At 45.0% G+C, this 16577-nt stretch overlaps 1 protein-coding gene across 1 annotated transcript in view; it reads left to right on the top strand.

The window, feature by feature from the left end:
- The first annotated feature begins 3399 nt into the window (after nucleotides 1-3399).
- The window catches only part of LPGAT1 (lysophosphatidylglycerol acyltransferase 1), a 150994-nt gene continuing 137816 nt past the window's right edge, over nucleotides 3400-16577 (top strand). Inside the window, exon 1 of the mRNA XM_065401725.1 lies at nucleotides 3400-3652. Coding sequence (XP_065257797.1) covers nucleotides 3415-3652 — 238 coding nt within the window. The 5' untranslated portion in view covers nucleotides 3400-3414. The remainder of the gene's footprint in view (nucleotides 3653-16577) is intronic.

The following is a 16577-nucleotide window of genomic DNA, read 5'->3' on the forward strand; positions in this document are numbered from 1 at the left end:
TCCTAGCAGTGCACCATATAAATGGTCATGATTTATTAATAAAACCTAACCCTAAAATTTAAAGGACTGTTCATCTTAGATGTTGTTAAATTCTAGAAGTGAATCAACATTCATTACTCAAAGCTGTCATTTCTTTGGTAGTGGGATCTGGGTCCAAAAAGAATATGCTCCAAACCTAACACAAAAGAGGGCCATTTAAAAATGTTTATAATGCGAACTATTTAAAGATTTGTAGTTTTTCGGATCATTCCTCTGTCCTCAGAGCAAGTGCTGGATGGGAGTGGAGACACATTTCTTATGTAAATAGAGTGTAACTCATTTGTTATATGCAAATCTCCACTCGACCTGAACTGGCGCTCTTCCTGCTGGGCTCTGCGTCGGAGTTGTTCTTGCCCCTAGCAATGGGCGTGTGAGCGGCAGGGGAGCCGAGCGCCGGTGGCAATGGGGAAAGGGATGCTGAAGGGCTGGGCGTAGGGGCCCGCGGCGGGGAAGGGGAGGAGCCGGCTGGGGCTGGCCTGCCCGCCGGGGGCGCAGCCAGCCTGCGCTCATTAGAGGGAGCTGTCGGCCGGAGGGAGCCGCGCTTGCTGCAGTGTGAGCTCTGCTTCTGCCTCTTGCAGCCGCCGCTTCCTCGGGAGCGAGCGAGAGGCGAGCAGTCACGGCGGAGACCCAGCCCGGCTGCGGGGGTGGTAGGCAGCGCGAGCCGCCGGCGGTATGAATCCCTCGGGCCCCCGAGCGCCTATCCCGGGGACAGAGCCAGCTAGGCGGAGGTATGGAGCCCCGGCACGGCCTCTGCCTGGGAAGGGAGACCCAGCCCGACGGGTGTGCGGGAAGGGGCCGGGACCCCTGCTGCTCCCCGAGAAAAGCACCTGGAGCCGGGAGCCACGGTCCCCCCCATCGCTCCCCGGAGATCCCCCTTCTCGGGGATGGGGTTGGGGTAGGCAGGGTCCTCCCCATTGCTCCCAGGGGATCCCCTTCTCGGGGGATGGGGTGGGGGGGGCACCGTCCCCCCATTGCTCCCCCGGGATCCCCTTCCCAGGGATGGGGCTGGGGCAAGGCAGGCAGGCGTCCTCCCATTGCTACCCCGGCGATCCCCTTTTCGGGGGATGGGGTGGGGGCAGGGGTCCCCCCATCGCTCCCCGGCGATCCCCTTTTCGGGGGATGGGGTGGGGGCAGGGTCCCCCCATCGCTCCCCTGCGATCCCCTTTTCGGGGGATGGGGTGGGGGCAGGGGTCCCCCCATCGCTCCCCGGCGATCCCCTTTTCGGGGGATGGGGTGGGGGCAGGGTCCCCCCATCGCTCCCCTGCGATCCCCTTTTCGGGGGATGGGGTGGGGGCAGGGTCCCCCCATCGCTCCCCGGCGATCCCCTTTTCGGGGGATGGGGTTAGGGCAGGCAGGGTCCCCCCATCGCTCCCCGGCGATCCCCTTTTCGGGGGATGGGGTTAGGGCAGGCAGGGTCCTCCCATTGCTCCCAGGGGATCCCTTTTCGGGGGATGGGGTTAGGGCAGGCAGGGTCCCCCCATTGCTCCCAGGGGATCCCCTTTTCGGGGGATGGGGTGGGGGCAGGGGTCCCCCCCCATCGCTCCCGGATATCCCCTTCTCGGGGGATGGGGTGGCGGGCCGAGCAGGGACACCCGATTGCTGCCCTTAGGAGAGCCCCCTGCATGGTGGGGGGGGGGGGTGTCCGGCTGACCCTGGGGACGGTGCAGGATGCCGCCCCGGCCAGACACGCTCCGTCGCCCGCGGCTGTCAGGCCGGCTCTCCCGGGCACGGAGGGCTGCTGTGGGGCGCGGGGAGGGGCGGCGGTGGCGGGAGGGCGCGATAGGCCCGAGACCCGCGGCAGATCTGGCCGGAAAGCGGGACGGGGCCCGGCCAGCCCCTGCTCCCTGCCGGCGCAGACCCTGACCCGCCCCTCTCTCCGCAGGCCGCTGCAAGGGGAGTAGAGCGGCCGGCGCGGAGCGCTCCCGGCCCGTTACCCAGGGCCCGGCCAGTCACCTCCGGGTCCATGAGCCCGCCGCCCCGCCGAGCCGCCTCCGCCTCCGCCTCCAGCCGCCGTCAACCGCGACACGCGCCGCCGCCTCCCGCCGCGGCCTCCTCTGTTCCCCTGCGCCGCAGGAGGTGAGTCCCGCTGGCCGGGGTCAGTCACCCGGCGAATGGCCCCGCCACCGCTTCCCCCCTTGGCTGCCCTGGTGCCCCTCGCTCGCTGCCTGGCTCTCCCTCGGCGGGTCTAGCGCAGCTGTGGGAGCTCGCCCCGCTCGTCCTCAGCCAGGCTTCGCTGCGTGAAGGGTGAGGGAGACCTTGCCTAGGCGGTGTTGGCTGTTGACTTTGGAGAGACAGAGGAGTGTGTGTCATTATTTCCCCTTCCCTTTGCCCTGGTAAAAGGAGGAACATTTCTGAGTGTTCCTGCTGCCTCTTTTGGTGTGAGCCAGGGCAGGTCACTGAGTTTGAAAGGGAAAGGAAAGGGACTACCACCCCATCCCTCCCCAGTTCTGTTATTTGGTTCTCAGTGATCACTTGCTGCCCAGCCACAGGGAATGTGTTCTCCTCCCTCTCATTCTCCAGGGTATGTTTATGTAATGTATATGACCACTTGCTGAATGTACAGTTTGATATGTAGGCTTGGCAGAATAAATTTTTGTATTTTTTATATTTTTGTCAGACAACTGTTTGTTTTTAAGCATCTTTTCTATTTTTTATCCATTTAAATTTTTACAGGTGTGGGAAATTTAGGGTAACTATGGGGTCAGACAGTAATTATTTCCTGACAATAGATGCTGAGATTCAGAAAGATAAAGCTTTATAGCCATTAAAACACAAATTACCAACATCACATATTAAAGCAAAGAGTAAATATGCTTAAATCAAACTCTAATAAAAGTTCTCGCAGCATTTTTCTTACTTTGCCTATCGGTAAATTTCAGTTATCATCAATGGAAATATTTGTTCTTTGGTTTGTGTGTGTACCATGAAACCAATGTCTACTGATAAAACCTAATCCTTCCAAGTCTATTGATATGCCACTTACCTTAGTTCATAGTTGTAGGTGTTTTGTGTGACTCCCAGAAATTTCTCAACTTACAGCTTTTTAATTCAGGCGAGTATCACGTTGATGGTGTGTGATGTTCTTAACTTTTTTCTTTCTTTCTCTGGGACATGGAAATGTTCAATGTACTTTATTTTCATCCTCCACTCTGACTAATTTTGAGGTATGGTAGAGGTAATTAAGGGCTGCAGATGCTTATGAAAATGGATTGGGGCTGAAGTAGACAGCTTTATTAAGGGGACGCTGTATCTAGCTCACTAGCATGTTGACTCGGTAGAGAGTTTTGGTTTTTTTTCATTTTATTCTGTAAGTAATGGCTGTATCTTGTTCTTCTTTTACTGTAGGAAGAGCCCACATACTCTGGTGTGAAGAGAATGGCTGTGACTTTAGAACAGGCCCAGAGGGTGGGCTATACACTTCTGAAAGGACTCCTGAGGTTCGGCTTCATGGTTGCCAATAACCTAGTTGCTATTCCATCCTACATCTTGTATTTAATTATACTGCAGCCTCTTCGACTGTTGGATAGTAAGCGGTTCTGGTATATCGAAGGAGTATTATTTAAATGGCTTTTAGCTATGGTGGCTTCCTGGGGCTGGTGGGCAGGATATACAGGTAAGAGTGTTTTAATACTTTAACAAAAAAAAGTACAAGTATAATAATTAAAATAAACTTTGAAACACAGGCATTAATAGTGATGTATATTAATACAGTGGGATGATTTTTCCAGGATTCTTATACAAATATGCACTATATTTCTGGATGGCAACATAATTGAATCTAATATTTATCATATGAAAACTGATCTTTCAAAAATATCTTAACATAATGCATAACCTGTTTGGATTCAAAAGAACATATTAAGCAATAGAGGTTCTTGGCTCTCAATCAGTATTCTACTGTGTTAGTAAGATCCATGGCTTTAGGAGTGCTATTTTTCCAAGGCCCTAGATTATCTTGTTTTAATGTTCTGTGGAGTAGTAGCACCTCCTGAAAAGAGTTTATTTCTGTTGTGTATGAGAGTGAAATACCCACACTTTGAATAAACCGCCTTTAAGTATGCATGCAGTGCATATCTCCAGATCACTTCCACTTACAGCGATCAACACACAAGAGTAAAGGGTGTACAATGAAGTTCATTCTGAAAAGTAGCTCTTATAATCCATATGAGTTGCAACTGGAATTTTCTTTTTTGCTTCTTCTGTCATGAATATAGATGAAAAATAGGGACACCTCTCTTGAGCGCATAGGTCTTCATTTACCATTAATAGAGCTAAATTTTTGACTATATGGTTTTATATTTTGCATGCATTACTTTGTAATTATTATTGAACTTCTTTTTGCCTGTTAGACTTTGTAGGGTCATCAGGGTAGTAGACTAAGCTGAAATATTAAGGAAGGTTCTAGACTTGTCCTTGGACACATTGACTTTCTTCTTGACTGCTGCACACTATGCAAGGAAACAACCATCAACCCTTCAGAAAGGGGGAGGTGGGTAGAGCAAATGTTTTCTAGAGAGAGAGCAGTATGTGAACACCCCTCCTAAAATTGTCTATCTCCCTCTTTCCTGCCTAGGATGCGTCTACAGGTCTTTTCCATGCATAAAAGGAATGACAGCCTACAGCTCTGATGGAGTCTGGTCGGACTCCTAATTAGTCAGGATTCTAAGTGTTGACCCAGATGGATCTTTCTTACTTCCCAGAAAAAGCATTGATTAGGCTACAAGAGCTGAAGTCCCTGTGATAACGGGCCTTTTGGTACCTTGTCATGCGTCTTTTCAAGATGCACATGTTCTGTGGATATTCTAGGTGAGCTTCTGGTTCTTCTTGAGGCGGTGGTGGCGGCAGCAAAATTACTTTCCAGTCTGTGGCGCTAGAACTGTCACACACATTGCACTGCTTCAGAACTGTCTTGCCTAGTACAGCGTGAGCTTTTCCAGATGTGCTAGTCTTTTAATCTCTTATGTTTACATTTGCTCATTAAAAGAAGTCCACATGGTATTTGCAGTGGCAGGTGCTTTTTAGATGTCCACTTCAGTCTCTCAACACAATAAAGGAAAGCTCTTCCAACAGGAAAAGAGGGACCTTTATGCTGTTGAGTGTGTGTGATAATTGGATATGTGAAAGTTATCAGCATAATGGTAAGGTAAAATTCATTCAGCATATGACCCTGGGGATGGTATGTGCAGATTGAAAATGCTAGTTAAAATTCAAGCCATTGTCCCATGACTATGACTGTCAGTGAATTTTGAAGGCAGTTTCTTTGGGATCTATTCCCTGCTGACTGCAGAACTGTGTGGTTTCTTTTGCCTCTTGCATGGAAAGCGATTTCGACATGATCTGCATACATCTGCTAATTGGCGTGCTGTTGCATTTTGACAATTTGAACAGCTTTGTTTTATTATTGAAGAACTCCTTAGTATATTTATTTATTTAAAGTTAATTTGAACTGGAGAATTAACACCAGCGTGGAAGTGTTCTCTTGGATGATTTTAGGGCAAGGGGACCCTATTCCTCACTTTCTACTATGAATTAAGGCATTTGTCACTTGTGGAAGAAAGTCTTAAATCGGATACTGAGCCCTCCTTATCAAATAAGAGAATATACTTTAAGCAGGTGCTGATGGAACAATAATATTCTGTAGGCTCACCTACAAAAGAGGTAAAGGGTGCATTTCCTCTCTTTTCTTAGCTCTTCTTTCCTTCTCTCTGGTGAGGGTGCAGCATATTGTATATGTAACACTGACAGACCCTGGCCGTCAGTGGGCAGGATCGAACCTGGGACCTCTGGAGCTTAGTGTATGAGCCTCTACCGCATAAGCTAACTGGCTATTGGCTAAGGCTGTAGAGCAGACTCATTAATCTCTCTTTCTGCCTCTCTCTCTCTGCCACTAGATGGGACAGAACACACCCAGGAGGTGTGTGGGTTATATATAGTTTTGGGAAGTGTGTATACAATGATTTAATTGTATGTATAAAATCTCCTTATCTGGACTACATACATGTAATGTAGTCATATGGAGTTCTTCTCTTTTTTAAAGATATATGGCGGATGTACCACTTTCATTCAGAATTCAAGTGCTACTCTTGCTATTGCACATGGGAAGAGATTGGCATTGGGTATTAGCTGATAATGTGGAAGGATAGAATGTGGTATAGAATACATCTATTTTTTTTCAGTGTCCAAAACTAGGACTAAGGTTAGTTACTTAGTGCATACTAGTTCCAATATCTCTCTAATTTTAATGCATGTAAACAAAAGATAAGTGGTGGTGATAGCTGAATGTACATCTGCAAATTAAGTTGCATGTATTGGCTATATAAAGGATTTTTCACTTTTCTGACCAGTAGAGAAGCTATTAGATATCTTTCTGAGAAATACTTTTCTTCTGAATGAAGGGTATGTAAGATAAAGAACACTAATATGCCCTCTTTTGGCTAATTTTATGTAAACTAGATTAATTAAGAATGATGGTAGTGGGGTAGAATGAAATAAGGTGGGTGTTTTTTGACCTGAGAATGTTCTGCTTCAGGTGAAAGGTGATTTCTTTCTGCCCTCCATGGCAACCACAACTTGGAGAGTGGAGGAAACACTAATTGTTTCATAGTCATAAAGATAACTAAATTTGGTTTTAAGAGCTAGGAGTTTGGAGATCAAACAAATTATATATTTAAAATATACTAATATTCCTAGTAGTTAGTATAAGGAACTGGAAGTCAGGATTACTAGGTTCCGTCTTTCAGCTCTGCCACTTAATTGCTATGTAACCATGGGTAAAAGCATTTACCCTTTGTCTATCAGTTACCCTATCTGTAACATGAGTAGTACTCTACTTCACTAGTGTTTGAAGCTTTGCTAATGTTCGTAAACTCAGGCTATCAGATAGCAGGTGATACACATGCAAATAAGTAAATATTTATAATTAATGGCCTAGAGTCTGGCTGCTTTTTAATTTTTTATTTTATTTTAAGGAAATATGTATAATAGGGTCCAGGAACAAATGAGTGAAAGACCTCAAGTGTGTCTCTTGTCTGCTTCTTCCTTTGGCTTCTGTATTTTCTCGTTCCCCATTTGCCCGATTCCTGATATTGTTTGGATGTGCGTTATGTAAAGTGGAAGAGTATAACTGGGCAAGCTGAAAAGGGGAAGGAGGTTTAAAGAAGAATTAAAAAAAAAAAAAAAAAGTACTTGGTCATAACCACTTGCCCTTACTTGATATTACAAAGGTTTCCTATGCTCTTTTTTTTAACATTATTCATAAAAACAGAAAATGGAATCATCCATTTTTCATGCAGTATATCCAGTGCTTTATTAAAGCAGTACTAATCTAGTACTATCGAAGGGGTTTTAGTGTAGCCTTGTAGATCCCATTTTCATAAACTAGCTTTAAGCCATTTTATTGTTCTCAGTCTAGGCACCTTTCTCTAAAGATACTTACTTTTGAAAGCACCCCCCCCTTCAATTGAAACACTTCTAACTGTTCTACTGTACTAGCTGTAAGATGACCAGAGGGGGTAATATTGATTTTGCTACTCAAAAAAAGCCCCAAATAAATCTGAGATTCTGAGCGAGCTAGCTAGCCGTGTCCAGTGGCCAATGTTTCTTTACCTTACTACGCATGTGATGTTCCGAATCGGTTGTTCTCTTTGTATATTGGTCATTATAACATTCTGGAGTGCAGTCCAGACAGGTGAGGGGTTGTCACTGCCTGCTCTGTATCCCTGAGTGCCTCAAAATGCTCTGCTGCTGTAGCATCCCTAGTCTGGATGCTTACAGCCAGCGTACACGGAGTGTCTTGTGTATTAAGCAACTGACTCAGCAACTCTGATTCCAGCAGCCTGCTTGTTATACCACTGCCATGCTCTAGCCTTACTTACACCTAGCAAGATGACCCCAACACCCTCCAGTCCTGAATTTTCCCCCAAATCGTGTGCTCTGCAACATCCAGTCTTCTCCTGGGCCATTCAGAGAGAGATTAAAGTTTGTTTGTTTGTTTGTTCCTTTAAATACCCAGTAGCTTGCCACATTAACTGGAGTTAACCTTGACTTTAAATCAAACACAGCATTGGGTTGGTTTAGATTAGAAGTAAAACTGCACAGGGAGGAGTTTCTGAGCCCAGGGGCTCCCCTGGCCATATACTCCCTGACCACCAGGCCCGTGGGAAGTGGGGACCCAGGACCTGGTGTGCTGGCTCTGCAGGGGTGAGTCCTGTTTCCTGTGCCGCCCCGCCAGGCTGGCAGCTCAGGGCGTTATTGCTTGCCCCTGCCCAGCTGGCCAGGCGCTTCAGCTCTGGGCTTGTCTTCACTCACTTCGTTCTGGCAGCCCAGGCCTGCCAGCTTGCTGCACTTGGACGGTGCCCCTCCCGACCATGGCTCCCTGGCCATGATAGCAGCTCAGACTAGCAGCCCAAGTACATACCCAGGTGGTTGGGCAAGCTTGTACTTGGGCAGCTAGCCTGAGCCGCCACCATGACCACAGCTATTTTTAGTGTGATGGCTTGAGCAGAGCTAGCATGCATCTGTCTACCTGTGCTGGGAGGCACACTCCTAGCTACAGGAAGACATGTCTTGAGGACTGCAGGCTGGAACTGCATCTAGGAGTTATTTCAGGCAATAGAGGGAAAATGCCTTCTGGATAGGTGAAAGTGAGTGCTTCCACTGTAGGGGCAAAAGTGGAAGAATCTTATTTAGATTTTAAGCTCTTTGGGGCTGCGATTGTCTTGTTTGAACAGCACCTAGCACAATGGGACCTGGATTCTGATTTGGGGACTCTTGGAACTACTATAATATAAACAATAAGCTTAGCCAGTAAAGGTACTATGTTGTTTACCCTGGTAGAGAGGAGCTAGCTTCTGGTAGCAGTGTCAGTCTGTGGCTGGCCAGCTGCATGGTCTCAGTGGCCACCCTTGTTCCTCCAATTCATGTTCTCCGAATCACCCATGTAATCAGCCAGCAGACTTTCAGTTGCCTTTTCTCCACCAGCACTAAAATCAGTTGTTGGAAGTTTCCTTTTAGATGCATAGGACTGGAGAAGCAGGTGGAATCTTTCTCTTATGGTGTTACATGAGTGTCTAGTACACTCACTGTCTTCTCTGCTCCTTGTGTTGCTTTAGCTCCTATTTTCATCCAGGAAGTGGAACTGGGGTTGGAAAATAGCAGATAAGATCTAAAAGTAAATGTTTTGCTCCCCAATTTACACGACCCTACCTCTTCCCTCCTTGCCACCATTTCCTGTTCCCCTCCCATCCCTTACAATTTATTTTTATTTTTAATTAGGAGTATTTCATTGTATCCTAAGCAATGATCACTGCCATAAACTAAAAAGAAATGGTCAGACATCCCATTTTGCCACACAATATTTGTTTGATATTTTCTTTTAAAAACAAATCTTTGAGGATTAGCATTCACTTTTGTATTTAGTGTTCATAAATGTACAAACACTTTGTCAGTTTTCTAGTAAAAACACTTAATATTTTTAAATAGCATGAAATACTGAATTTTGAAAAATATTGTTTTATTTGGAAAGAGGAAGGCGTATGTGAGGGATGTATTTGGTCTGTGGTCAGTTGCTTGGACATGTGGAAAGAGGTCTCATGTCACTTAGTAAGTTTGGATGTCAGCTGCCCTGATGTATGTTATATCCACATGTGGAGTTCCCCAATAGTCCCTGATTCTGTAGATGCAGCTGTTCATGGTCTGTCTAATCTACAAATGGATTATATTGAGTCCAAAGATCTTAACCTGATTTTAATGACCATTTCTTTATGTAAACAATTATTTAAAATCTTTAATGAAGGAGGAAGCTTACACATGCTTTATGGGAAGTGTTGGGTTAAAATAAAGCTGATAAGAGAAGTTCAGAGTTGAGGATGACATGATGTCTCTGATTCATTCCATTGTACCTTGAGGCAAAGGCTTCACTTGCAAAAGTGATAAGGTTGTAATGTGGAACTTATTGTAGATGAAACTGGACTTGTGTATGCAATCTCTCTCTCTCTCTCTCTCTCTCTCTCTCATATTCATATATATATATACATACACACACACACACACACACACAACCTAATTAATTTTATGATCTCCAAAGTTACCCAAGTAACTCACTTTTTTTTTTTTTTTTTTTTTTAAATTCTTAGTACAAAATTTGTGCACTTTACCCTAGTTCTTTGACTTAGTTTTTAATCCAGTATTAGTAAGGTGTCACTGGGACTAAATTTATCCTTCAGCTGTTTCTTGCAGTTTATCCTAAAATGTCACTCAAAAGAGCAACAAGATATTGAAGCAGTGCTGGTGCTTTACCTGCACTTCTTTTTTTATTGTTTTAAAGAAAGCTAGTGCCATCTGGCATGGAAAGAACAAAAGTGGGAGGCAAACAATGCACTATTTTTGTTAATGACAATTTTAAGCATGTTTTGTTTTCTTTATTACACTGCAAGAGAAAAATGCTGGATTTCTTCCCCCCCCCCCACATCCTCCAAGTCATTCCTTAGCATAACCAGTCTTTAAAAAATACTCCACAGACTCACCAGCAAGAAAGTGAGGAAAATACAACCATGTTTCTTTCTAATATCACTGTCTTTAAATACCCTGGTCTCTATTGAGCATAGGGCAGAGATTTCAGACTTTCAGGATAATATCTCTCTCTCTCTATATTTTGGGCCGTATGATAGCTCTAGGATTCCATTTAAAAAACAAACAAACCTACTGACACACAATTACATCTTTAATGTAAAGTCAAGCACTCAAAAGTTAGGAAGTGCCAGAATTGAAAGTTTCCATGCAACCTTCTGCATTATGCTACAACCTTTAATTACATGACCTTATACTATTTCCCACCCCCACCCGAATCTCTGCCTCATTCAGTGCAGAATAGAAGGTGCTCACTGAGTGAACAGTTATTCAATATTTTGTTTGATCACTATTCAGAGTATGGCCTTCTGTCTTTATTACTACACACCATTTAAACTCTGCTCTGAATACAGAATTATTAGTGTACTCGTGCGCTTTCTAGGGCAGTCATCAGTATAGCATCTGAGTGCTTCACAAACATGAATTTTGTTGTCACCAGTGCACCTCACAGGGGGATTGTGTTATCGCCATTTTACAGATGAAGAACTGTGGCACAGACATTTTAAAATCAAAAGTGAGCACCCAAAATCCATGTAAAATTTGAGATACCTATGTCCTGATGTGCACAGCATTTTATAGCACTTTATATTTTCAAAGCAAAGCTCCCATTGACATCTGTTGCAGTTGAGTGCTCAGCACTTCTAGAAATCAGACCATTGGTGCCTCAAAATGAGCACCAAGCAAATGAGGAACAAACTGTGAAAATTTTGGTTTAGGTGACTTGACCAGGATCACATATGAACTCTGGGGCAGAGGCAGGGATAGAATCTGATTCTCCACGATGGTGTTCAACTGCTTTTAACTATGAGACTTTTCTTTCTTTTTCTGCAGTCCCCTGCCTCGTTCACTACACACCTTCCAACAACTCGTCCACGCCAGTAATTTCAAATAGTACACACCTTCCAACAAATGAGGCAGTGGTTGTACCCTCCCCACCCAAAGAAGCCTTGTTTACTATGCAGTCCTGACTCATTCTCTGAGCATCATCCTTCCTGTGCTTTGAATGAGTCAGGTGTCCTGTGGGAAAAATAGTATGCAGTCATGTAATTAAAGACTGTATCATCATGCATATGCAGAAAGGGCAACCTTAATTGTGTCATTTTCTAACTTTGGAGTGCTTGATTTTGTAACCTTAATTGAGATTTTTGTATGTAATTTCCTAGGTTTTTTGGGGAAAAAAACACCTGGAAAGGGAGGGAATCCATCATGTGGAAGTACGTTGACTTCTACATGGTTCATCAGGAGGATTATAGCGTTTAGACCCACTACACAGACCTGTGTCATTTGAGCTAACAGCAGCTGATAGCAGTAATAGGTTGTCATCCTCTGTGGACCAGTCACTAACTGGAGATGATACATTTTGCTAGTGGGTTTTGCTGGCTGCAGAGGAATATTGAGATTTGTGAGGTTCTAGGTTCTATTCCAGGTTCTGAGAGGAGTATGCTCAAGTGGTTACAGACCTTTGTTCCTCTGTCCCTTTCAGCCTGGTCCATTATCAGTCTTCTCTTCTCAACCTTCACTACCACACCCAGGCCTGGTTCATCACCCCTCTTCATTGTACTCGGGTTGGTTCTTTCTTTCTTGTTGCTTTGGTGCACGTGCAGCAGGAAGCATTGAGAGCACAGGAGGGAAGTCTCTCTGCTTTCAGACAGAACCTTTGGAGAATTTAGTTGCCAAACTCTAACAACTCTCTACTCAGCATGTATGAAGGAAGATTTTCAGAGACGTAACTTGGTCAAGACAAATTTAAGTCCCTGCTCCAAAGCACGGAGGAGCTAGGGGTTCTCAAGGAGACAATTATAAGAATTTTTAATATGGCAAAAATCAATGTTTTCCTACTCTCATTTTGAGAAACATCTGAACAATTTTTGCTGAAATTTGCCAAAAAACGTTAAACCTGAGGCAAAACACCAGGCGTGAAAAAATTTGCAAAATGTTAGTGTGGCAGAATTATAAATAACTGAAAACAGAGTCTTATAATGGAAAGTGTTGAGCAACCTTAACTAAATATGCTTCGCTAGCTGTGATACCTATAATATAAACCTTGTTGCGTAACCTTCCAAATGTGAAATGACGCACGGCTTTCATAGCGTAAAACAGCTCAAAGATGTGTGAATTACACTCCATTGTGACAAATGGGAGCAAGTTCTGAGTCTAATGTGGACACTTCAAGTTTCAGATAACTTAGGGCTTGTCTCTGCTACAGAGTCTTTCTTGGGCTAACGATGCTGGCAGAGTCCCGTAGGGTAGGTGTAGCCTGCAGAAGGAGTTCCTCTGTCAGCACCACCTCCCCAAACCACACTAGCTATCCTGACCGAAGCCCTCTTCTGTTGGCATAGTTGCGTCTACACCGGGGTTTTGACAGCAGAGCTACGTCAGCTAGGAGATGACTTTTTTTTAAATCTTATTTTTACACTCCTGGCTGACATAGCTATGCCTGCAATCTTTGTACTCTAGACCAGGCCTTAGGCATGTAATTGTGTGTCTAACCTGTAATTGCAGTTACCATACTGTGATTGCAAATTGGGTAATTTGCCTGAACTTAAAGTGCTAATTAGTCTTCACTGGGACTGCTGCTAACATTTCAAGCCTCCAGTCCCTTTCCTAAAGCTCCCATGTCTCTCATTCCTGTACATATGAGTCATGGTTACAGGACCAGCTGAGCCTTGTTCCTCTTTCTGGTCTCTGTTAGGGTATGTCTATACATACAGAGCTGCAGCGGCGCAGCTGCACTGATACAGCTGTGCTGCTGCAGTGCATCTGGTGCAGATGCTCTTTATCGATGGGAGAGAGCTCTCCCATCGGCATAAAACCAGTGAGAGAAGCTCTCCCACCAACATAGCAGTGTGCACACAACTGCTTATGTCGGTGTAACTTCTGTTGCTCCGGGGTGGAATATTCACACCCCTGAGCAACGTAAGTTTTGCTGACATAGGCTGCAGTGTAGTGCACCCACCCCAAAAGCTTGGCCTCTTTCACTTATCTGTCTTGGGTGGAATCTCATGATTCTTCTACTCTTAGAGTTTGTCTACAGAGGGACACTCAGGAAAGCTGAGGCAAATCAACCAAAGATGTGAAGTTAAAGTGCATTAAACTCTTGTGTGGCCACTGTCTTTTAGGAGTTGTGGCCTTAGTTTGCTGTAACTTCCTCTTTCGGGGAAGAGGATTAAAGGTTCATAAAAACCTCCAACGAAGGAGATTCCACAACCTCTCTTAGAAAGTTAAATTCTGGAGTAATAAGCTTCCAACTATGAGGGCTGTCTTTACTACTATCTAACCTAAGGCTATGTCTACACTAGCATTTTTGTCAATATAACTTATGTCGCTCAGGGATGTGAAAAAACACTCCTCTGAGCGACATACGTTACACCTACAGAAACGTCAGTGTGGACAGTGTTATGTTGCTGACATAGCTACTGCCGCTTATTGGAAGTGGTTTAATTATGTGGACGGGAGAGTTCTCTCCCATTGGCATAGAGTGGCTACATGAGTGAGCTTACAGCGGTGCAGCTGCATCGGTACAGTTGTGCTGCTGTATGCTCACTAGTGTAGACATGGCCTAAATCTCCCTTGCTACAGATTAAGGAGACAAGTCGTACCTTCAGTGGACAAAGGAGAAAATTGACCACTGTCCTCTTTATAACTGCCCTTAACACATTTGCAGACTTATCAGATCTGCCCTCAGTCTTCTTTTTTCAAGACCAACGTGCCCAGTTTTCTTTGCCCTTTCCGCATAGATCAGGTTTTCTAAACTTTTTACCATTTTTGTTGCTCTTCTTTGGAGACTCTCCAATTTATCCACATCTTTCCTTAATTGTGGCACCCAGAATTGAACACCGTACTCCAGCTGAAGTCTCATCTGTGCCGCATAGCGTGGGACAGTTACTGTCCTTGTCTTACATGTGATACTTCTGTTTAGGGGAAGTATCGGGAAGCCGTGGCCAGCACATCCCTCGCCCGCGCTGCTTCCCGCCGCCCCCATTGGCCCGGGACAGCGAACCGCGGCCAGTGGGGGCCGCGATTGGCCGAACCTGCCGCATCAGCAGGTAAATAAACTGGCCCGGCCCGCTAGGGTGCTTACCCTGGTGAGCCGCGTGCCAAACGTTGCCGACCCCTGCTCTAAGTTGTCAAGGTCGTTTAGAATTCTAGTCCCGTCCTCCAGAGTGCTTGCAACCCCTCTCAGCTTGGTGTCATCCACAAATTTTATAAGCATACTCTCCACTCCATTATCTGCAGTCTTCTTCCCATACATTTAGTAGTGAAAATGTTCTATAGATTTAACCATTGCTAGGGGTTTCTTTTAGGTAATGCAATGATTTTTTTTTCTCTGAAGAACTTAGTTTTGCTGTAATAAGCAACGACCCTTCCAGTCCTTTTTGTTCGTGTCAGTACTGCCCCCACACTGTAAGCACTAGCATCTGTACCCAATATGAATGGGTTTTTGAAAACCAGGTAGACTAAGGCAGGTGTAGTCCTTTATTGGGTCACAAAGGCCTTGTTCAACTTAAAAAATGCTAAATCACACTCTGCTGACCACTGAAATAACTTCCCTTTTTGAACCAACCTATGCAGTGGTTTTGCAAAATTGGCAAACCCACAAATATACCTTCTGTAATAGGACCAGAGTCCTACAAAACTCTGCGTATCTGTGTCTGGAGAGTTGGCCAGTTCTGTACAGCCTCTACTTCCTTTTTGTGAGTGGAAATTTCCCCGTCACTTGTGCACAAAATAAATGTACCTTTTTATTTTAATAATGCCTCCTGTTTCTTTGAGTTCAATTTCTGCTTATCTGCTTATCACATTTAGATGTATCATTTCCTGGTCAAAGGTTTTTAGCGTACACCAAGATATCATATAGGTATAACAGGCAGGCTGAGTGTGCATGGAGTATCCTCTCCAACGTGGCAGGTGCATTGCACAAGCCAAAAATCATCATTCTAAATTGCCACATGCCTTGTTTTGCTGTGCAAGCAATCTTTTTACTGTCCTTTGGATTTGCTTCTACTTGCCAGTACCCACTTCTAAGATCCAGTGTGGAAAATCACATTGAACTTGCATTTAGGATATCGTCCATTTGTGGTAATGGATAAGAATCCTTTAAAGTGACTAAATTTAGTTTTCTATAGTTTGCGCACAATCTGGTATTACCACCTTTTTATCTTAATCGGAATTATGGGTAAGGTTCAAGGACTGGTATCAGGAAGGTAAAATTGAGCTTTCAACATTTCCTCAGGGGCCTATAATGCCTCTTCCCTCTTTACTACTAGTAAACAGTGAGGGGGGCTGTTTAATTGGCAGTTTCCTCCCCATCTCCAAATCAGTCTTGTGCTGGACCACTGCAGCACAATGTATACCTTGGTTGGATCAGAAGAACAGCCCCAGATTTCTAACCAGAAAGTCTCTGACCCCTGGTCTACACTGGGGGAAGAGAGGGGGATTGATCTAAGTTACGCAACTTCAGCTACGTGAATAACGTAGCTGAAGTTGACGTACTTAGATCTACTTACCGCGGTGTCTTCACTGGGGTAGGTCAACTGCTGACGCTCCCCTGTTGACTCCGCCTACGCTTCTCGCTCCGGTGGAGTACCGGAGTCAATGGGAAAGCTCTTGGTGGTCGATAAATCGACCCCCGCTGGATTGAGCACTCCGGAGGTAAGTGTAGACATGTCCTTAGACTGTTCTGCTGTACCTCATTTAAGAGTACAAGACTGTGCTGGAATAAGTCCAATAAAAACTCTGGCAGGTCACCTTCAACCTCTTTTCCCCTATAGTTTTCTTTTATACGAGTATCTTCTAGATCCTCTGGTTCACATTTTGTCCACCATTGCGGCCTGAGCTTGGGAACCCTCCTGCTTCGCAGGTCCTAGAGCCCTGGCTCTAGCCTCACCCAAAGTCTACATTGCAATTAAACT

Source organism: Emys orbicularis, chromosome 3 (genome assembly GCF_028017835.1).
Source record: "Emys orbicularis isolate rEmyOrb1 chromosome 3, rEmyOrb1.hap1, whole genome shotgun sequence".
Taxonomy (NCBI): domain Eukaryota; kingdom Metazoa; phylum Chordata; order Testudines; family Emydidae; genus Emys; species Emys orbicularis.